Source organism: Trachurus japonicus, chromosome 2 (genome assembly GCF_045865225.1).
Source record: "Trachurus japonicus isolate A0001 chromosome 2, Traja_1.0".
NCBI classification, from domain to species: domain Eukaryota; kingdom Metazoa; phylum Chordata; class Actinopteri; order Carangiformes; family Carangidae; genus Trachurus; species Trachurus japonicus.
Genome location: NC_140908.1, coordinates 7251013 through 7274672, shown reverse-complemented (window position 1 = coordinate 7274672; position 23660 = coordinate 7251013). Strand labels below are relative to the sequence as shown.

Here is a 23660-nt window from a genome sequence, read left to right as displayed (position 1 = left end):
CTGTCATGTCTTCCTTTGTGTTGATGAAAACCTTGAGAATCACTCAAGGTCTTTGCTAGAGCATTAATCTTGGATAAATTAGCTTTAAAACTCTGAACTTAAACAGCCAATTCAGTGGAATAAACAGTCCAACAAAGACGTTTGGGGTGTCTCGTTGTTCTGATGACATGTTCTGTACACTATTTTGTTTGTTTGATCCAATTATTTGGTGACTCCACTATGCAGATTCCTCTATTTCCTTTATCCCACAGTCAATAATCCTTAACCCCCCTCTGAGCCAGCCGGAGAATCCATGAATGCCCACTGGGTCGTCAGCCCCGAGCAAATGTACTCTGATCAATTGTACATGGTCAGCATGGACTTTGATTGGATAATCTGCACCTCACTGTCTCAACATGTGAGAGCGTGTGTGTGTGCGTGTGCGCACAATCAATATTCCAAACAACAGAGGTGCATGTAGCTTGAATGCTGATTTAATAAGCATGGTGGACTTTCAATCTAAATTCAATTTGCTTAGTTTCAGAATAAACAAATAGTTGACAGATTTTGTCTTGGAAAGCATTGAGTGTGTATTAGCACACTTCCATGAATGTGTGCTGCGGTCGCTTCATCCCCTGTTCACATGGGTGAACTCTGTTTAGGGTCACGTAATAAACACGCCTAGAGGAGGCTGAGAAGCAGCAACATCTAGATGGTGTTCTGGAGGGGTTAAACATACTGATGTAGCTGCAACTGGAGAGGTAGTCCACACTCAGAAATTAGGTCATTTAAATCACTCAATTATAGCTGTTGACACTGCATATGCATTGTATAGCTCTAACGCTGGGATCACAATTCCATGATATAAAATGTTTTCTAATCCTTCCTCCTCCCCTCCGCACTGGAGATCAAAAGAAATGCTGGAATTGCTTTCTATGCCACATTTGAAATGGTTTTCTGACAGTGTAATACCAAAGTCATTTACTCGGTTGCATTTGGCTTTTGCTATGAATTGCAGAGATGTAGTTTTCTTATTTTGTTTGATGTGTCTGAGCCATGCAAAGAGAGTCATCATTTAAATTTAGCCATGTGGTTCAAATGAAATACTGACACATGCTTTTGACTTAAATTAATAATACTGAGTCATGTTGCTAAAACCTTGTATTTTTCTTGCATGTACACGACTGTGCTTTTAAGAGAGGCGAGTATTTCCTGATATCGAATGCACAGTGGTGAGAGACTATTGGATCCCTGCTCTCTGGATGCTGCTCTCTGCTGAAATGGTTAAGTCTGATCCTGAGAAGGGGGGGGGGGGTAAGAAGTAAAATAAAAAAATAAAAAAGTGGGAATGGTTCGCATCACCTCCTGGTAAAATAACTCCCATGCCAAACAGTTTCTTTCCAAAGCTAATCTTCTATTTGCATATTAAAGGCAAAGAAAGACGCATACAAAACCATAATCCTTAGCTGTCCTTGTGTTTTTCAAGACCAGGCACTTGGTGCACAAAAAAGCAACAGAGAGCCTTAGAGAGCGTTGCAAACAGCAAAAGGAGGCCCTTTTCATGCCTATATCACACGCTTTTAAAATCGCTGAGGGTGGCATGCACATTAAACATTATAATCAGGCCATATTTGAATTTCAATACTGAGCAGATAAAAGGTGTTGGAATGGGACTTGGATACTTTTATTTTGGAATTGAACTGGGGTATATCAGGGCTGGAACTAGGACGGATGACTTGTCAAAAATCAAAATAGAATAGCACCGTAAACTGTTCTGCTTTGTTATGCGTTTTCTTCTTCTGTTTTCCCAGATGTGTTTTCATTAAACCTGGAAGAATAAGCCGTAGGTTGCAGATTGCGTATAAGTAATCACCACCTTTTTAATTAATTGTCTTTGCAGGTGTGGAGATAGCTGTAAGGTCAGCGCCCTTGTGAAAGGGGTGTTAATCATTCATCAAGCTATTTGATCTGTCTCTTCCATCATCTGATTTGTTGATGAGAAACGACACCATCTCCACCATTTATTAGGCTCTATGTGAACGAAAGAAGAAAAAAAATCTTCATCATCTTTTGTCAAATAGCAGTAAGCAGACTTCACAGTTAAGCTATGGGCCTCATTACAGACGCTCAGAGGCTAACACTTCAAGAATCAAACTTAATTGGGCTGCCTGAACATTGCATTTTTATACAGCAATTTATTTTAAGTGTTTTTGATGTCAGATGATATACGGGGGAAAACTTCCATGAAAGGCTGAACTGTGCAGAAACAGCTTAATTACTCTCTGGCAACATCACATGCACAACAGAGGCTAAGGTTGAATTTTTAATCCAGTTTTAGAGAGTGAGAGCGTATGTATGCATGTGCTGAAAGTGCAGAAACTCTTGGGATTTAGAGGTCGTGGCGTGCTATGTTGCTTGGCTACTGGCAGGATTCAGAGATGCAACGCCTACTAATATGTATCATTTCGCTCAGTTAGCAGAGGATGCAAGTGGAGAAGTGAAGCTCTCTGGATGCTGCAGCCTCTATACTGTCACAATAAAAGCAAAATCTACAGCCTCAAACCAGAAAGTTTGTGTTGTACGACTTAAGAGGGTCTTTCTGTAATGACAGTGACGACCGTCTACATGTTTCTTCTCTTTTTAACTCCTCTTTTCAGCTCCAAGAAACAGAGATTAGAAGCAAACTGTGTGTATCCTCAGGAGTGAAATCTGACGTGTCTCTTTTATTTACGTTTCACACATTAATAGAATCTAATCGTTTCAGACGGGCACTAGGGCCATTAAAGCATTTCATGGCTGTTTGAACTGCGGCTAAGAACTTTTCACATTTACAGAGCTATAACTATATCCCATATAAAAGGAATTGAATGAAAAATATGTCTTGTAAATTACAGATGATAATGGCTGCTCTTTCCCCTCGCTGAGAACCGCACACTCCTGATGCAGCTCCACTCTCCATATTTGTTACATGTATGCAGGGGAAATGTGGGGGAGGCAGTGCAGTGCCATGCTGTACTGTGATGGGCTGATTAGAGACCACAGGGAGGCTTATCCCTGGGAGAGGCCTTGGAGATGACAGTGGAACTTAATTAATATGTAGAATTTATTGATCATTGCACTGCAGGGAAATCAACTGCCATCTTCTACCATTTTTTGGGCCCTGGGGGATTGTAAATAAGCAGTCTTAAATATTTCAACCATGCACCACATCAAATGCAAGCAATAAACATGACAGGAAAATATGTGGCGGAACTTCACTGTAAATCATGCAAGATGAAATTACAAGGCTTTCAGGAAATAGTTCAGCTGAATCTGAACAGAGTGGATTTTTAAAAACCAAATTTGGCGCATCTTAATTAAAGCAGCATTTCTCTCTCCAAACAATAGATTCCTTCATTTTGGATTAAATTACATACTTTCCTACAGGGGGGAATACCAGGTAATTCCCTGCTAATTACAATAAAAATGCTAAGCAGTAGAATTTGAATGGAACCTGCTTGTATCTTTAAAGGAAAGAACAGTGGTGAGAGTGGCAGCCAAGGCCTGGAGAATAGAGCCAACCTGGTTTGTTTCCAAAACTCCTGCAGTGCGTCAGTCTCCTGCAACCAACAAAGGCGTACTCCTCGGCGAGCAAGTTTACATCCTTTCTCCCTTGCAAAAAAGGAAAGGGGGGTGTGGGGACTGAAAAGCCCCAAACTTGGCAGGACTCCCTTGAGATTCACTGCACCTCTGCTTGTTGCAGAAATAGGTTGATTGTGCTTTGACCAATCCCAGTTTGACTAAAAAAAGAATGGGGGAAAAAGGAAAAACTAAAGGAAAGAAATGTACAAAGAGAACAAGAGAGTAGTGTTTTTTGTTCTTAGTCGTCATTGAGCGACAGGGAGACTGTGAACAGGGAATGAACACAGTGACAGAGGATGTGTTCAAACTTTCCAATAAAGGAGCATTGAAAAAGGCCACACGCTGAGTGCCTGGCTGACGCGAGAGAGCTTGACAGCCTCATCAAATGCTACGTTGTTGAGAGACTTCCTGCATTCACAAAACTTCACCTCTCAAGTGACCACAGCCTGATTGCACAGGCTAGGCTAATTAAAAATCGCAATTCATGCAGTTTCTTTCACAACGGCGACACTCAAGGCAGGAAAAGGACACACATTTCCCATCAGTCACTTTTTTTAAAGAGCAGTCTTTAAAAGCTAATAATTGGTTTACAAGGTCAAAAGGGTCAGCTTATCAATCAGAACAAAACAGCAAACTGAATGAACACTGTCTATGAGGTCATTTCTAGCTTGAACATTTAGCGCAGACCATTTCATTACATAATAAAAGGTTCACTTTAAGGGTAACTCCATTCACTAACCTCCTGTTTGTGGAAAAACATACTCATTACTGTATTGAACAGTTGTCTATAATCCATAGCCCAGTTTGGTGCATGATGAAGTGCATGAGAAATCTGCAGTCCCTGCACTATAAATCTTTCAGTTCATTTACATATCTGTCATCCCATTGCCTTACAGAGGAACTATGCAAGATATTTAGTTCAACTATGCTTTATTTCTACCTTGATTAAACAGCTTCGGAGTAATTGTGATGGTTAAATAAATGACTTGTGACTTGTTCCAGGGAGAATGGAGGCTCCAACCTTGCAAGATCAGCCCTCGTCTCTGAGCACTACGACACAAACATGCCCCGTAATCTATGATCCTTTGTTTATGACAGATAAGACTGCACAAATATACACATCGTAACATCGTATATGATAACCTTATCCAATGCTCCATGGATTGCTTTGTCTCCAGCTTCGTTAAAAACAAATGCACATGGCCGGGAGGAGGGTTAGCAAAACTGCGGAAAAGCAACCGGACTTGCATAGATCCTCTTTAAATACACACACCATCCCTATCATTCTTGCATATGGAGAGAATCCTCCCAAAACTGATAATGTTGTTAGAACAATAACATACATCAGATTAATGTCTATCTATGAGTGACAGTTGTATGAAAAAAGCTTAAAAAGCTTCAAATCTAATTTATGTCCCGAGCCATTGATCATTAGAAATGATCCTTGAGTAAAGCTGTAAGTCTCTGGATATACAATGCATTATGTTGTACACAGATGGCTAAAAAAACAAGGAAAATGCATTTTAACTGTGATGGAGTGGTATGTTTATTAGTTTTTCTTTCTTAAAAATGATTCATGTGAAATGTAACTCTGCAATTCATTCAGGGACATTGTTGTTTTTGTTGCTTGATTCTCCTGTTAACATCTCTGGTACTATAAGTTGGAATACCATCAGGTGAAGTATGACGGCAATTACAGAGGCTGATAAAGCTGGAAAATGACAAGAGACAATGTTGCCATGCAAATCAATGAAGCTCTCCTCAGAAATCAAACTTAACTGAATTGCATCAGCCCAAAACAAAGTTAGCGCTACAATCAATAGAAAACCAATGTACTCTAAGAGTCGCAACACTGGCACTGGACAAAAAGAATTGAATGTCTCAGAGATTGCAAAGGCTAAGATAAGTGGAAATCAGATTACAAGTTAGTCTGGTTTCCACAAATGACAGAAAAAATACTTGACTTTTTTTTTAACAAGAGGAGAATCAACTCTCACTTCTCAAAGATAGACCTTTTATCAAGGAGGAATGTAAGCTGTTATTTAGCCCGATATAACTCCACTCAAACAGACACTGCAGCTGCGCAATTCAAGGCAAAGCATAATATTTAGACTCTGGTCTAAAAACAGAAATCACAAATGCTTACAAGAATAAAAGCAGGTCTGGTTTTTGGTTAAACTGTCTTGAGTTAATCTAGTTAAAATCTAATGATGATAATGGGATTAAGCTTCAGTGTATTGCTTTAATTATTCTGAGACATCTATCCGACTCCACACTGATCCTGTCTGGCCTCCAGGAGAAAGTCACCAATCAATGGCAGCAATAACCATTACTTCTTATGCGCAGGAGGTTGGGGAGAGATGTAAGGTGAACCATAAAGACAGGAAAGGTGGCAAGAAGAAACAGCAGTTATTTTTTTTTTCATTTTGAAAGGAACTAAAAAGAGCAGACTCGTCTCCATTGTGACAGGAGCGACAAATGACATACTACATGAGCATACATACACAGAGATTTTGCAAAGATTGCTGGATAGACATATAGATGCAGGCAAAGGCGACGCAGGATGAGGTGGAGTACCCACAAAGAATAATCATGCAGTGCAGCCCCAGGTTAAAACGTGTGATATTTTTGGGTACAGTCCCCTCAACGCCTCCAGGCACTTTACATAGTACTGAGAGACTACAGCTTCATTTCCCCCTGTAGCTCAGCTTTGCGAGAGCTGAGCAGTCAAGGGGAATTAAAATAATTTCCAAGACCATTGCTGTTTATGTCCAAACTGCAACCTTATTACAAATCTTAGTTATTTACTTATCATTTTCACTGTTTTTCCTTTTTCCCCCTTTGGGGAGTTTATTTCCCCTAAAGTCTTCTCCCTTAAACCTGGGAGCCAGATTTTCTTAAATTAAGCAGTAGCCAGCCTTCTCCATGTTTAAATCCTCTTTTGGACTAAAGCTCATTATCATCCACACATATAATCTCTCAAATTGGTACCAAACGCCCTAGCTGTAAAAGTGGGCTGCATAATTTGCTAAGGGAGCCTGAAATGAACGTATTATCTTTCAGAGAGAAATATTAAAATGGAGATAATGCAATGTATTGTATTTAATGTTGAATGCCTGCAGACAGTTGAAGTTCCAAGACAATGAATAGATAGAGGAAAGCACAACAAAACAAATAAAGGTGAGAGGAAACCTACAGTATTGCAATCATAGAATTTGCATGTACTTAAAAGTTCTCACTTTCTAGTTTTTGTTTTGTTTTTGTTTTTGTTTTAATAAAAACAATTAAAGCAAATCATGCAAAAGTACTGGGATAACATACAGGACAGCTAAGCTGTGGTTGTTACATGTATTGTGGTAGCCTACTAAAACATCTTCTTCTGGTAGATCACTGGGGAAGATCACCATGGTAACCTGCTGCATGACTGACCTGCTCTGGAGCAGGTTAACTTTAGAGGATTAGATCAAAACCTGTCCAGTCAGATTACTGGAAAAACTGAGTTATCATTCCTACACAATGATGACAGCAACAGAAGAGTTCACAATGACAAATAATCAAGAGCACCATATTGATATTGTAGATCAGATGGAGCATTTTGCTGGTTCACACCAAATCTACTGTAGAGCTTCTAACAAACAGAGGCAGAGCACATCACATTAAAGAACTATATATAAAGACGCTGAACCTTAATTGAATTACAGCTGCATTTCTTTGCACAGAGGTTCCTTCATTCCAAGCAGGTTTACTAAATGTCAAGATGGTTTTAATCTTCTGCCCATTACTTGGACTGAAAATAACATAGGGAGATGATAACGATAATAATGTAATAATAATAATAATTGGGAGAAAAAAATCTGCTACACTTTCTCAGAAAAAAATATTTGGAAATTCCTGTAATTTGAATTGCAACATGGCAGATAGATCTTATCAACTTATATCAACTATTTGTCCTCCTCATTACTGACATTTTCTGAAACTTTCCATGTGCATCACATATTCACTTATTTTCTTATCAGAAGAAAAAGCAAAAATATGATGCAAAAAGACCCTCATAAAATCCTTTAACTGAGCATTTCCCTCTCATTTCCCTTAACCAGTCCTTAATCACAGTATAACCTTAGTATTACTTTAGACTTTACACTTACGGTATTACTACATGTGAATTGACCTACAGTTATCACCATTTTCTCCTCTATCATATTATCAGTACTACATCTACAGCACTGACAACGTAGCTTCTCATTAACATGTTACCTCAACATGGACATACTTGAAGACAGATATGTGAACCCAGTATCAACCAAAGACAGTTGTTAATTGTGATGCCACTTATAAAGAGTAAGTACAACAACCTTCATGGCTGATGCCTTTGCTTTTGAGTGTCTTATGATCAAGTTCAGCTATTGAGCTCTGTATGCAGCTATCAATTTATTTCACCTGTTTCTAACGATGCTTAAGATGACCATTTCATTGTGAGATTAAGGAGTGGTAATGGTGAATGAGTTTGTGGGCAAATCTGCTTGATTGACAAATGTCTGACCCTCTTAGCTCCACCCCCACTTCCACCCTATTTCCTAAATCTGGATTTCACTAAACCCAAATCCAATCATCCTAGGGGCTCCATACGCCTCTGGGTGACATTTTTCCACGGATACATCTTTGATCCACATACAGAGGCACTGACAGTTCACTTCAGCTTTGAACACCTCAACCTGCAGCGACACACTGCATCTTCACAGAGCTGTAGCCCTCTCTATCTTTTCTGGGCATTTTTTTCTAAATTGCAGTGGTGTTGTAACATTATTACAGGTCAGGAAACAGACCACAGAGACACCATTCAGCTCATAAATCAGGTGACTGATTGTCATCCATCTCCCACGGAAGGCTGTGCCATGTGCCTCCAACCAGGAACACATATCCATAGTAACTCTGAGGCCTATCAGGTACACTTGTTGAGTGGTTTCTCTCTCTGAGCAGCGGGAGAGGAAACAACTCCAAGTGGCAAGCCATTACAAATCTAATATCATGTCTGTGAGGAGATCATTCAACATTTGTGGTCAAGTATGTGGTATTGACCAAGAAAAGATGAAGCGAAGGTATGCACAGATGTGTGCCACTGATGATTCAGTTTTCAATCTTAGCTGAAGTTTCCTGGACTTGTTTTAGAAACATTTCTACACATTATTTTGAGCATTTCCATCTCAAACTGTAATCACTGAAAGTGTGAGTTTTACCTCTTTTGAGAATCACCTGACATTCAGTAGTTTTCACGTGTAACTGGCATATTAGAAAGGGTCACCAGTGCTGTGCCCCCTCTCTCCCTCAAAGTTCTTGCTGACAGCTTCCTGCCATATTCAACGTCCTTTAATATCAATTACAAAGTCAAGTGGCTGGCTATAATTGAATTTGTGCAGTGCGCTGACGTCCCCTGTTAGGAATCACTGTCTTGTGCAATTAAGAGGGGCCTCGTTATTGGCCAAACTGCGAGTAGCCCCATTAATGCGAGGGGAAGATTCCATCCTATAACTGACGTATTAATGTTGACATCCTCCGAGAGTTGTGCATTGCGATGGGTGTGAAGACTGTAAATTTAATTGACTGTCAGGATGTCCTTGATTCTTCCTCCTGTTAGAACAGAGGGAAGTCTGCAAAGCAAGGGAAAAATGTATGCTGTGGTCCTACTATAGTGTCAGTAGATAAATACATGGGGAGAGATGGATGATGAGCAGCTGCACTATAATGGGAACCAAGGTCTTGTTGTGGTGGCGTGTTTTATTTACAGCTGCTCTTCATCAGAGTGACAACCTGGGCCCTCGGACCATCCTTAATAGAAACTGGAAGCAGAGGGTATTCTCTATTCCATTTCCAAATGGGAACAAATGTCGAAGACCTTGCTTTTTACATATGCATGAGTAACAGAATGATGCATTCACAGCGAGTGAGTGTTATGGGTAATATATCGCTGGAATTACTGGGAGACTGTGGAAAGGTAAGCATCATTTGTCTAGGGACTCATCAATGTCTGGTGAAGAAATGGGGACTAATGACTGTACAGCAGAGGGGAGGGGACAGGCCAAATCTGTCTCAATCAATGTCACAGAACATGATCATGAATCTACAACTGTCATCAGTGTTCACCAGGGGGAAATAAGTTAACAGTTTTGTTAAGGGGTGACTTTAACTGAATATGATTTTTTTTTCTTTTTTGCACTTCAGCCACTAAACTATAAATGCTGAGGCAGCCAGCTGGTGGGCAGAAAAGCTGCTTGTTTTTGAAACTGACATGACTGTTGTGAAAAGATTGAGTTATTGTCTCTGCAGTGTCCGGTGGCCGTGGCTGACAGCAACGCTGCCCCTGCTTTGCCTCATTAGAAGTCATCCATGATCAATAAAGATGTTTGACAGCCCATTTTTTTGAAGAGTTTCCTAGCTGCTGTGTTAATATGCAACATAAAAAAGTTCTTACAAATCAAATAATCAGTAATATTCATCAAGCTGGGACTGAGAGAAAAATGTTTTTCTCACAGAAGAAAGCAGTTACAGTGAAGAGCTTAAAAGCTGGCCTTGTGGTCACTGTGACAAAAAGACAGCAGGTCCACCCCTCAAGACACCATGTGCGTCATCAATAGACATGCTGTAAAACTGCTCCAAGGCAAGAGGTATCACAGTAAATCACTGTGGATAACAGAAACTCCTGATGCTCAGGAGGAAGAAGTAGCTGCACTGTGCACATCTGAATATCAAAGATAAGTAGACACAGAGTTCCAAGGTAATGCAGCTGGATGGTGATGCTAGTGAAATATTTTTGAAAACGACTTAAGTATTTAGGTAATGTTCAGACTTTTTGTCAGTCTTTCAATACATGCACAGGCCGTTTTTATTTTTACTATGCCTGCAGATCTGCCAAAAGTCATTTTCAGTACCCTCCAAAGATCCTTCTCACTCTGATTGTAATCCATGTTCAGAGATGAAAAAAGAATAAATGCATAGTTATTACTTTAGAGAGTTTAAAGTGAGACCTTACATGAACTCAAGTTTCTATTTCATATCAAACAAAATGCAGCTCTGTGGTGCACAGAAAGAGGATTCTGCTCCATTTAGCTCACTGCCAAGTAACCAAACGGGCACATGCAGGGATTTCTCACATGGCTCTTCCAAGCATCTATTGTATAGTACGGTACAAGTGGCCAACAAGGGAGCTTATTGTGTGTTTAAGACAATAACAGCACCACAGCCCATTTTCAGAGAGCAGGACCTTTTCTTTCTTTTTTTTAAATGACCAATGATAAAAACTGAGATAGAAAGAGACCAACAAAGCTAGAGCTTGTCCTAGAATCACTCACAACAAAAGCAATGTCTAATTTTGATTTCACCAGAGAATGGAACAGACAGATTTCCTATTCTTTAATAATTTTGAGATTGATGCTCAATCTTTGCCCAGAGGTGGGATATGCAGACCTCCAACCATAAAGTATTCCCTTCCAATGCCAGCGGTGCTCTTCAAAAAGCACACCATTATCAAGTGTTTTAATGAAGGCCATTTTGGAGGGTGGATTTTTCCACTGGGAAGGCCACAAGCACATTTCTCTGTCCCTCATATCTGCAAAGTTGTGATGTGCATTCTGAACACAAACAACCAACAACACTGATTTACAAGCATCTAGGGTTGTAATTCTGACTGTAACCTGTAAACTTCAAACTATGTACTCTTTTGTAACATTGTTTTCATCGATGAGATGGCTTGCCACACACATATAGCTATAATGTGACACGGATATACTATACAATGCCACTATAATAGTGTACAAGAGAGGACAACTCTTTAACTCATCAAACAATATCAAAAATGACTCTTCTTGTACAGAAATGTCAGAAACTGATCAGAAACACCAATTTTGAAACAGACAATAACCTTATGAGAAAGCAATGCAGCAACAAGAAACTTCAAATAGAAATAACCCCTGGGATGAATCACATATTATGGTTTGACCATCATCAACTGATAATATACAGCATGTAAGAGCTTCCAAGTGTGCGGTTTTACTTCTAACATCTAACTTGATGTGCTGCATTAAGCAGAAATATGTGTAATTATTCTGTTCGCCCAACCATTCAGGCCATATCAGCATTCTAACAAAGAGGAACCACAGCAGAGGACAAATGGATACGTTCCCCTACATATGCATGCTGAGGATTAGTACGGCAGATATACATTGTATGTTTTTGCACCGTTCCACCCCCGAGTACAAGTGCAGACAAAGCATTACTCAAAGAGAGTGTTTTGAATTTAATCATCTACAGATAATAGCAGGGCACATGCTGCAGTGTGCAAGGGTTTTCAGAATTTGAATGTGTTTATTTGTGTGTGTGTGTGTGTGTGTGTGTGTGTGTGTGTGTGTGTGTGTGTGTGTGTGTGTGTGTGTGTGTGTGTGTGTGTGTGTATGTGTATGTGAGCCCAGTGAAAGGGGATGCAAGTGAGATAGTAGATTCATTGTCTCAAAGGGAGGCAATCAAGTCATTACATTTCTATTAATGGGCTGACATTCCGAGTCCTAGGTTTGATATTTTATAGTGAAATTCTTTTAAGAAAAGGTACAAACAAACAGCACTGCATATTGACAGAGTTTTGAGCAGCAATTTCAACAGGATCCCCATAGTTCTCCAGACAATATTGAAAAAGAACAAGGGACAATTTGGCTCTGATATAGAAATTACAAATATTACAATGGTGGGGCTGTTTGATTTTGTTCCAAAATAAAATCCAGACTTTCTTCTCTCAAAAAACATTTTCTGATTAAGATTACGTTTTTTTTGTGAAATGACAAACTATTTTATGTGTGCTGTTTGTGTGCAAAATCCTCGCTGGCCTTAGCAAACGCCGACATGTTTGTTTACAGTGTGTGGAGAGCGTGATGAGAGGAAGGGGGCGGAAGTCACTATGGTAACCCAGCGCAGTACCGTTATTACCCTAGTTAAAACATTGATTTTACGATTTACGTTTTTAACATCACAAATAATAATCACAATTACGATTTAAAACCGATTAATTGAACAGGCCTACTACAAGGGAAAGCTTAACAGCTGCACCAGTCAACCAAAGCTTTGATTCTCATATAGTGCAGGTGGTGACAAACTGTACCAGAACTACAGAAAAATGTTTCTTTGAAAATAAACCTGCGACGACACCACGATACTCACCTTCCACCCCCACTGTTTTTTCCATTCTATAAAAATCAAAGCAATGCAATTTCAAACTGGATTTCATTGCACAGAATCCCTTTTTACAATGCTGCTCTAACTTGCAACCAGCATGGTTTCTAATAAAGCTGTACAATCTAAAAGAGAAAGAACAAAGGACAGGGGTCTGGCTCGAATGGGGTATTCATTTATCAGTGGACACGTTTCAAATCCTTGCTCCAGGCAATGGCTCGTGAAGCATCCGAGGAGATAGCCCATAGGGACTTATGCTGGAAAAGCAGAAAGCCCTTTGATGAGCCGTGGGCCATTCCTGCACCTGTGTCTAATATGCATGGGTAAAAACCCAGACGCAAGCAGCCTCTGGGTAGTGAAAAAACAGACTGGCAAAAGACTTCCCTAGCCAATGTAGATGTTCCACGATCTTACATCCACATGCCTGTAGAAATTATCATTCAGTCCGCAGAGACATGCGGGACTGGTGCAACGGCCGTGTTTAACAGACATACTAACAAAGACCACAGTTGCATTCTTAGATGCAAAGTGATAAATGGATCCATAAAGTAATTCACTACAATCCTCATTCATTTGTTCACTCACTCACCCACAGTTTGTCCTTGCACCTAGGGGGGCAATTCAAGCAGGGGGATGCTAATTTGTGTCACTGAACTGGTATCATCAGCTCTTTGCCTATATGCACTAACACAGTCCCAGTAAACCCAGAAGTCTTCAACCCATTTTCTGGCTGTTTACCAATATTGTGCTTTTGTCACAAATGTCACAACTAAATAACCAGGCTAACTCTACATTTAAAAAAAGGAAATTTACACCAAATAGTTAAGATACAGCAGATAATTTGTAAGGCCAACTTTACTCTAATAACTTAATTTCAGTATGTGTGTAGAAATGGAGATGTACGTAGGTTATGTTGTTATGTCATTAAGCAGCATGTTGCAAACCCTTCAGGAATAAACAAATTAGATGTCTTGTAATTTGACAATGAATTAAAAAAACTGTACCATGCAACAAATCAGTAAAGATCAATGATGACATATTCCATCATCACTCACTGCACTTCAAATTGAATCTCTGAGACTTTGTGGACTTCATGCTGTTAAAAGACAGGACGGCTCTGTTTTTCATCGCAACTGGTTGTAATCCAGCAGTTCAAGGGCCATGTGATTCCTTCGCTGTTAACTTAATATGATTTGTGCTTTCAGCAAAGTAGAAAACAGAAAGCCTTGAAATCTTGGCAGGTACCAGGGAATCAAATGTCTGTACTAATTAAGGTAGCTGTTGTAAATATTTTGGATACCCAGACCATAATAGAAACTTTTACAGTTTTCAGAATTGTCTTTCATGATAACAGAAGTTATACAGTAGTTGCAATAAAAAGACAAGACTTACCTGAGCCTCTCTTTGACACCACTTTCAGGCAATGGACCACAACGGCATGAAGCAGGATCAGAAGTGGAATGGGAGCTTTCATTTTTCACCAGTCCTACAAGAAAACAAAAGCTTGCATTATTACTTTGCACCTAGGCAAGATGTGAATACGCTGGAACCATCCAAAACATCAAAAAAAGAAGAAATAATGATTTTGGCAGAAGATGCTTGTTCAAAGCCTGAAAATATATATATATAAAAAATCTCTGCAGTTTCTGAGCCAATAATAAGAACTTTTACAAGCCCGAAGGTCACATGGAAAAAAATCAGGCACCTCTATGCGCAAATCCTGTTCTCTGAAGCATTTGTCTGCCTGCTTTATTTATACCAGTGTCTCTTCAGGGATTTACTGTATAATGAGGGCGAGGCTGTTGATGATACAAATGTCAAGATGCATTTCTATCAAGGCAAACCTGAATTTGCTGCGACAACACTAATCCAACGTCTTTCACAACCAACATGACATGTTGCCATCATTGCTGCTATTATTAATAAGACTATTACACACATATTATTTTTATATGTACAGTTTGACAGTGCATGAATGCAAGAGTATGTTCTGCTGCTCACAAGTCCAGTCACACAGTGGGCCCCACTGATATCAGCCTTTACCCTGACCAATAACTTCCCAGAATTTGCAGTGAAGATGTGCCAAAGATTACTGTATATCTTTAAAGAGTGGTCGTCTGGGTCATCCACCCATGGACATCACTAAAAGCTTTCCATCAAGGCCAAGTCTCTCTACCTTTGGTCTGTCCTTCATCAAGCAGGATAGAGCCCATTCAGACTGAGATCAGGTGACTGACTCTGCCAGGCAAGGACATTCTTGAATTTAGGAAGCTGTCTAGATGCTTTGGCTGTATGTTTAGGTTTGAAGTCCTGCTAAATTATGACATTTTGCCCAATGAGTTTTGATGGATTTGGGTCTGATCTGAGCACATAGAATGATCTGAATCAATCACCATGTTTGACAGACAAGGTGTTGGCTTTGTCTGCTGCTCTTTTTTTCACTTTCTTCTTTCCATCATTTTCATACGGTGGCTGGTATTTATTTCATCAGTGCAGAGAAGTCTGTTCCAGTATTCTCCGACTTCTTTTTGTATGTTTCAGTGAAGTGCAGCCTGGTCTCTCTGTTTTTGAGGCTTTACCAGGCATTCGTATTTTGGGAATCCTCTGAGATTACAGTCATGTCTTCAAGTCTTCAGTCTCTTCAGACTCTTCAAGTTGTCACTTGATCATTGACAGGGAAAAATGTCCGCCTACATCCTACAGACATCCTTGACTTGCTGTGCAGGGGTTTTTCCTTCACAATGCAAATCATCTCACTTCATACACAAAACATGAGTATCTCAGTCTACTGGGTTGTTTGCTACTTTGTAGTTGAACACCTGTTTTTTTTAAAGGGATCCAGATAATTGATTTTGACAAGTTGACCTTTGATATCTTTCTAATGGTTTAGATATTATTTCACATATTGAGAGAAAACTCCACCTAAAACTAAATGATGGCTCACAATCAACTCCAATCGCCTGCGAGCCCCTGTACTGTAGTTTGTGTGTTGAAAGCATAAAAGAATCCCCAGCACAGGTATTTCAATGTTGATGTCACCCTGAAACAAATCAAAGCTGTATTTCATATTGAGTGCACTGAAACACAGCCTGACAACCAAAATGCATAACTCCCCAAATACTTCATTCTTGATTGTTCATATTTGTTGTTGCTAATTCCTCTTTTGTGGTAAAGCAAGTTTTATATAATTCATTCAGACATTAACTGAATGTTGCAACAACAAGGCAAAGCCATTTCCGAGTGACTGGAGAAATTAAATGGAGCTATAGTAAGTACTGTAATAAGACAAACAAAAATGCTGCAGTATGACAACCATCTGAGGAACACAAAAACTCATATGCCAATCAGAGCTGAGGATAAACCATGGCAGGAGAAAAGCGCACTGAAGTCAAACTTCATAATATAAAATTAGTCTTAGGGTTGATTTAAATGTACAGTGATTACTCAGGTTTTGCCTGCAGCTAATAACATTTCTCAGTGATACACTGAACACATTGAACCCCAGAATAAAACTGTATAAATCTTCTTTTTGTTTGGCTAATAATTGAGCTCCTTGCTAGAGGCAGAAGTGCCATTCTAGTCGTGGCTTGAAAATATGCCAATGTCGACTACACGGACTCTTCCATTGGCATTTCGGTCACGACAATGATGCTTCACATAGATTCCACAAAGCTGCATCAGAAAAGCTTTGAGGGGAAACCCTGAAAAGCCACAATAACCCTTGAGACACTCACAGAGGCATGCAAAACTGGCCAGCAGCCAAAGATGGCGACATTGTCATGTTCTCCTTGTCAAAAGGACTATTGTCGTCAGCCCTTGCTTCCTGCAACCAATGCCACCTCAGAAAAGCTACACGGCACCGCACAAAAATCTTATCTTTTTAATTACTTTTCCATGTTGGGTGCAAACTCTGCAACAAAGCTGTGGTCTCCCCCTTTGGTTTGAACACTGAGGAAGGCACTGAATCACCAGTTCTGCTCTGGTATCCCTCCAGCTCACAGTGATATCCTGGACTACTAGACATCAAAGCCGATAGCAATTATCACTAAAAAGGTTAAAAGTGTGCTATTTCTTTTTCTTTTACGTCTCTCTCTTTTGTGTTTTGGGGATAAATGAGCAATTACAACTGATAGATACACTGATCCTATGCTGGTCCAGCACATGTGCAAGGAACAAAAAGATATCAAATAAACATCCATGACAACATGACGTCTAGTTTTGCTATGATGTTGTTGAGCAGGATAATGCTGCAGAAGTGGGGTTTCACAAAACCGTTTCCAAGGACACTGATCACAATGGCCATCCTCCTCTCAAGGTTAATCATAAATATGTTGTTGTCATTTTCACAGGCATAGATTAGAGGAAGAGTGTACTTTCGAATGGTAACAATACAACCAAAATAGAAAATCAAAAAAGTAAACTAATGCATTGTATTATGTTACATATCAAATTACATACAAATAGTGTGCCACTTTTCAGCTGTCTAATGACTATCAATGTACCAGGCTAGTGCAAAGAAATTGTTCCTGTGCAATGGCATTGTGATTCATCACTATAAATGTACATTGTGGCATAATGTAAAAAAAATACTGCCCGGTGCTCAGACACCACAATGATCCACATCCCAAAACCCAATGACAACTCAGTGAATTATCACAAATGGACAATGGAAATCAACAAATCCTCACAACTAACATGCTGGAACTAGAAAATTGTTCACATTTTCTTGATTGAAAATATTTGTTGAAATTGGTTCAACAAAATTGATGCCTTTTTAGTTTGTGTCAATCAGCTCATGGTGCCGTTAGACAAGTGTAAGTAAGATATAAGCCCTCAGTAGTTGTGATGGGGTGAGGGTTGGGAGGGCAGAGTGGTGTTGAGGGATCTTCCAGCCTGAGGGAAGACGCTGCTGCAGAGCCAGCAGATTCCTGTGCATGTCCTGCCAGATGAACAGCGGGATGAGCAGACTCAAGCTGAACTAGACTGTCCTTAACTGTTGTGAGGGCTCTGTGCATTCATCCCATCTCACCAGTGCTGGGCAGTTATTCAGTAATGATGATATTCTGGGTGGAACATCCACTCCTGATTCTCAGTCCCATGTGAGTAGTGCCAGGTTGTCATGTGGCCAGTCAAGATACTTTTGAATACCTCTGTAAAAGTTTGAGGAACCTGGAGCTCAGAGTACAGCACATGTATAGAACTGACTGGGAGCATGTCCAGAACTGTCCAGAATCCAGTTACATAAGATAGTACTCAGGACTGCGGAGCTTGTTAAGCAACATTCAGACATAGGTACTGTTATTTTTAAGGTGTGAGGACTCAGTGGAGTATTGTTGAGGATCCTTGACATGCTGGACCTCGAGCATCTTGCAGCACCTCAGAATGATGCAGGTTGGTAATCTCTGTGGCCGGCAGCTGCTGCAGACTTTCATAGAGGGACAATGCTGGCTGTTTGTTGGTGGGTGAGGAGTTTTAATGTAAGAGTCATGTGTCAAATATTTCAGTAAAGCTATCAGCCTCAATGCTAGGGACATTTTTTTAAGTTCACAGCCAGCTTCACATTCACTCAGCAAGGTCTTTCTCATATCTGCTGTACACACAGGTGCCAGGTCGTCTGTTGAGAACATCAAAGCAACCATTTAAAGGTGCTGAGCTCATCCAACAACCAGTGCTCACAGGAATGATGCAGGCATTCTTGCTTTTGTTATCCATTATTGCCCGCCACATGTCTGTGTGGCTTCTATTTGCAGTATGGTTCCTTTCGAGACTGTACTTTATGCTTTTGCTTTGTGTCCAGTCCACAATGACTGCTTTCAATCTCAGTCTGGTTCTTTGGTTCATGTGAACCAACTTAACTGAAAGCCACTTTCTAGACCTTTACCACAGCAACTGTCTGTATCATTACAGGATAATCAGCTGATTTATGAAATAAATGTTCTTGTCTATTGACCTTTGTTGCTGTGGTGCTCTTGGGCAACATATCCAAGTCCCTGGACTTAAAACAGCAAATCATCTACAGTTAGATCAGTCTGTTATTTGACAACTGACTTTACTGATAACACGCTTCTTTTAATTAGCTGAGAGTAAGCTGGCGAGAAAAGGAAGGAAGGGCGCTCTCCAAATGGACCAGAGGGGGCTTGTAGGAATAAATCTGAACAAGACCTCATTGTTGTCCCTATTCTACCAGATTACTGAAGTGTTACCACAAAAACAGTAAATGATAATGGTTTATCTCTCATTTTGTGCTCCTGATGCTGATGTGGTCTATTTAACAGGATGGCCACCTGTTTGAAGAGACAAGCAACTCAAGGGCTTATCGAGGTGGAACACTCAATTTGTTATCTGTAATCATGAAAAGGGTGTCAATGTATTATTGTCACTATCGTCTTACTTTTTGGCACATGGTTATTAGCTAGTGATAAGTGAAAGATTCAGTGCAGCTGTCTAACTGTCAAGAGATATGATCAGGGACACAATAGAGCAGAAAAAAAGAAAGAAGAGTTATCCCTCTTCAACAAATGAATGGATACTGGATGTCCAAAAAATATGAAATCATACAGAAAAAAACAGCCCTCCCTTAGAAACCCCACAATGAAAACTTATCCTGCCAAGCATCTCAGTGTGCCATTCTTTAAAGAGAAGCTCATCCAAGAGGTGCTGTCACCTGCCTCTCATTCTTTGATTGTTTTTTTTTTTTTTCCTCACGCATCCACTTTCTCTCTGCCCTGACAGTGTTTCCTCCTCGGCAGATTCATCCAAAATTCAATTACTTTCGAGGAGGGTTCAGCCAGAGAAATGGGGCACTCTCTCAACACTCTTGGGGCTCAGAATTAGCCCTGAGGAATGCATCTCCCTCTCGCACTCACACAAACAATTTCAGCGATCGACGAGTGCGGCTTTACTGCTTTACTGAAGCTTGGCAGATGGATATTAAGATGATGATTTATACGGATCTCTCGGTTCAAGTCTCTCTTTCTCTGTCACACATTTTCTCGGGCTGTTCACACCGAGGACCCTCCTGCTCAATCCTGAACAACCGCTCATATCTGATGTTTTCTAGATGACTGTTCATATCTTTTTAGGATGTTACTCACACCAGACACCAGTGGGAACTGACAGCAAGCAGCAATATCAGACATCCGTTTAGTATCAACACCTCTCCTGCTCATTTGGAAAACATTTCAGTTCTGTGGCCCGAAGTTTTGATGGAACTGAGCCGAGGTGTAAAACTGATGATACTATTCATTTTATTTTTCTTAATGTATTTTTATTATGGAAGAGCAGTTTTATTTGAATGTCTTAGAAATCCAGGCTGCAGCCCGCATGATGACAAATTCTGATCCCAGCTCTTAGCTCTCTAAGTATAAGTTACATCCATTGAATAGCAAATCCAGATTGAAAATGAAAAAAGAAAATCATCAGAACTGCGACACTTGGAGATTCAGTATGAACAGATACCCTCTCTGTCCCTGTGATTACTCCCCCACCTCTCCCCCATGTCACCCCTCTGCACCCTTCCTCCTACCTCCAGTCAGAAAATTGGTACTGTGCTCGGTGAGTTATTAACATTTCTATTTGTGAGGAATACTCTTCAAGCCCTTGCACCCTTGGCTGACGCACACATACACCCACACGAGTCTGTGCTCTCCTCACTGAATTATTCCATTTCAGATTATCTAATAACCCTGCAACCAAAAACCTCCATGTTCTTGACATGCATGGAGGAAGTGAGAGGGGAGGAGAGAAGAGGTCGCTTCTTGAACATAATCAACATCTCTAAACGTTTAACACTGCAATTGTCTGCAAATAAATGTTGATTCTGCGTTAGTGTAAAAATATGCACAGTCCATTTCCTCCCCGGAAACAGTGAGAAAATAGACTGTGTAAATCATCCAGAACACAATTCACAGATGAATAAGAAACAATTAAAGACACAAACTGTGTGCAGCAACATCTGATTGCTAATTTGTATTTGTGTGGTGAGAATAAAACAGCAGACTGGAAATCCTTGTGTCATCGATTGTAAAATTACAGATGTCTGAGTTGCCACTGTGGTTTGAAATGTTACTTAACCATCTAGTTAGAATTGGTTGTGCATAAATAATGTGAAAATTATTACTAATCAGGCCAAAAAACTTCTATTCAAACATATTGCTCTTGCTCTACAGCATAGTTTAAATGCAGTTTGAAAGCCTTATTCGTAACTGCATGAATATGATCGTGGTGGAGAAATACTAATCATTGTAATGTCATTAATTTGGGAGCTCGATCTGACAATGAATCAATACATATCATAATCAGACAAACTCAGATTGGCTAAATTCCCAAATTCTGAGAGACAATACTGAGGACACATGACCTGAGTGTTCTCGATGGCAGCTGTGTGTCTCTTCAGGTCAAACGGTAATTATAATATACTGCAGTGCACTCCTCTTCAACTTCTCACTGAACAACTTCGGCAGTTCAGCACAAGTTGCACAGTCATCATTATAACTTCCAAAGATGTAAATGAGTTAGCAAGGAACACATGAAAGCAATACTATCATTGCCAGCTGCCAGTGTGAATTCACATCCCCTGCCAGTCAGAATGGCATGCATTTTATCTAACGTAAGGGTTTCTTCTATTCAGAAGTGACAGTTCTCAGAGTTTTACACTAAGCTAACTGCCTCTGGGTTTAAAAAAAAAATCTTTGGTTGTTGTGATGCTATATTTTCCCCAACATCTATTAAATCTTCATACAATCCCCGTACCATGGGAATGAGGAATGTTGAACTCAACAAATGGCCAAATAAACAGCTAGCCTTAAAATTTAACTGGGCTCTTAGCTTTTTCCATTTGACCTCCACTGTTATAAAGCCAGTGGAAGTGACAGAAACCACTTTCAGTAGGTGAAATATGGCACACAGAATGTATAATGTATAATTTCTATTTTTTATTTTTGGTCTTGGGAACTGTTAGCCACTACACTTTGAGTGAATTCTGTGGACACACACACATACAAACTGTCTTTGCAGTCACGTCCAATTCTAAGTCCCATTCCCTGAGCTGCCTGCTAACTAGATTCTTTATCCTGCCTGGCTGTCAGGGAAATAAGGATGACATTAAATGAACGGAGCTCTCTCTTTGGATATTCCAGGCCAGTGGTGAGAGGACTGAGGGAGAGCCTGCTGGAATCACTGAGAGGAAAAGGTGAAAGGGGAAGAGTGGATGAATAAGCGCTAGAACAGGGGAAAAGAAGAGAGGACGAGAAGACATGAGAGGGAGTATCATGAGACGGTGAGGCAGCAGGGCACTGGAACATGCAGAGAAGAAAATGACTGGGGAATACAGTGTTGTTGAACTGAATTCTTGTGTAAAGTATTTTCACATGATAGTGATTAACATCTGACTTTTACTGAGCTGACAGTCTTCATAACTTTCCATTAAAATGTGTTGATGTGATTTACAAGATTAAACCAATTTGTAGCAACTGCATAGTAAATTTCCCAGTGTTAATAGATGTTGATTTTTCAAAACAGACAATTATTAGGTGTGTCAAATTTGTTTGTTTGCTCCACAGCTGTTATGGACACAAAGCTGCAATTCAAACTGTCTAAAAGTTTGAAATTCATTGTGATGGATAAGAATTTATAGCAAAATAGCACAGCCATGATTCACACACTGCTAAATTAGTACTGAAGATGCTGCTCTAAAATGGCCCCTTTATTAGTTTTTGTTCATATCTACAATAAATTCTCAGACCATAAAACACATTAAGGGCCATGCAGATTTGAATACTAACATTTTCAAGTTGAGCCACTCCCTTCAGACTATTAAAACAGCCACAGCACACTTGTGTTCAGGTAAAAAAAAAAAAAATACTGGTTCCTCCAACATCTACAGTAGTATGCACAGAGAAGAACTGTGTCGATTGAGTTGGATTCGCTCCTTCTCAAAGTTACTTCAGTAACAGAATCCAGAAAGCCAGTTAAACTCAAGCGCATTCTTTTTCTCTCCCCAGCTTGATCTGTACGGCTGATGTCAATCAAACTCAAACACGGTCCGAGTCAAGGTCTGAAATAAGATTCACCTCAAGAGGAAGCACGCTACAGTAGCTGGCGAATGACACTTGTAAAACTTGATGTTGCAGGGTTATCTGAAGTCTAACATAAGCTATCTATAGCAGCAATAGGTGCACTTCAGAGAGACATTCCCACTGCTAACTGAAATGAAAATTCATCAAGCCGAGGTAGAGACTTCCAGTGGCAACAATGAGATATTCACAGGCTGAAGCATTTCTCTCTTTATCTCCCTCAAACACAACCTCTAACACACATTTTTACTCAACACCTAAAATTTAAATCTGTGACACTGAGACTGATCTGCTGCTGAACAGCCGAGTCTCTAGCCTACTCTACAGTATGCTAATGCTATTCATTGGAGAGCATCAAAGTCTGAGCTCTTCAAGGACCTCTGACTTTAAGAAAGTCAGGAAAAAAAAAAACACTGCATATTTTATAGTATACCGGTAGGAAAAGATTTCATTGGGTGTCTTTTTTTTGTTGGTCTTTAAAAGAAGTAGGACAGCAGCTTTTCAGAGATTAAAGAGACATGAGCAGCAACCAATAAAATGTCTGACATAAATGTTCTCAAATGATAGAAATGTGAAAAGTAAAAGCCTTCAAAAATGAGCAATACTGCCCTGGCAGATTCTGTAGTTCGCCAAATCATTTCAACTGAATACTGTCTGTCTAAGCTGCAGAACTGTGGGCTGATTTAAGGGGGGATGAAAGAGGATTGTCAGATTATTAACACAAGTTAATAAATGCCTACCCTGCAGCAACTGTAATCATTAAGGCTGCTATTTTTT

General features: G+C 39.9%; 1 protein-coding gene across 3 annotated transcripts in view; it reads right to left on the bottom strand.

Annotated features, from left to right (window-relative positions):
• Nucleotides 1-23660, bottom strand: part of LOC146990694 (interleukin-1 receptor accessory protein-like 1) — a 248447-nt gene that overhangs the window by 181094 nt on the left and 43693 nt on the right. For all 3 annotated transcript variants that reach the window (XM_085797382.1, XM_085797390.1, XM_085797373.1), the window contains exon 2: nucleotides 14203-14296. In XM_085797382.1, the coding sequence (XP_085653508.1) occupies nucleotides 14203-14284 (82 nt within the window). In that variant the 5' untranslated portion in view covers nucleotides 14285-14296. The remainder of the gene's footprint in view (nucleotides 1-14202; nucleotides 14297-23660) is intronic.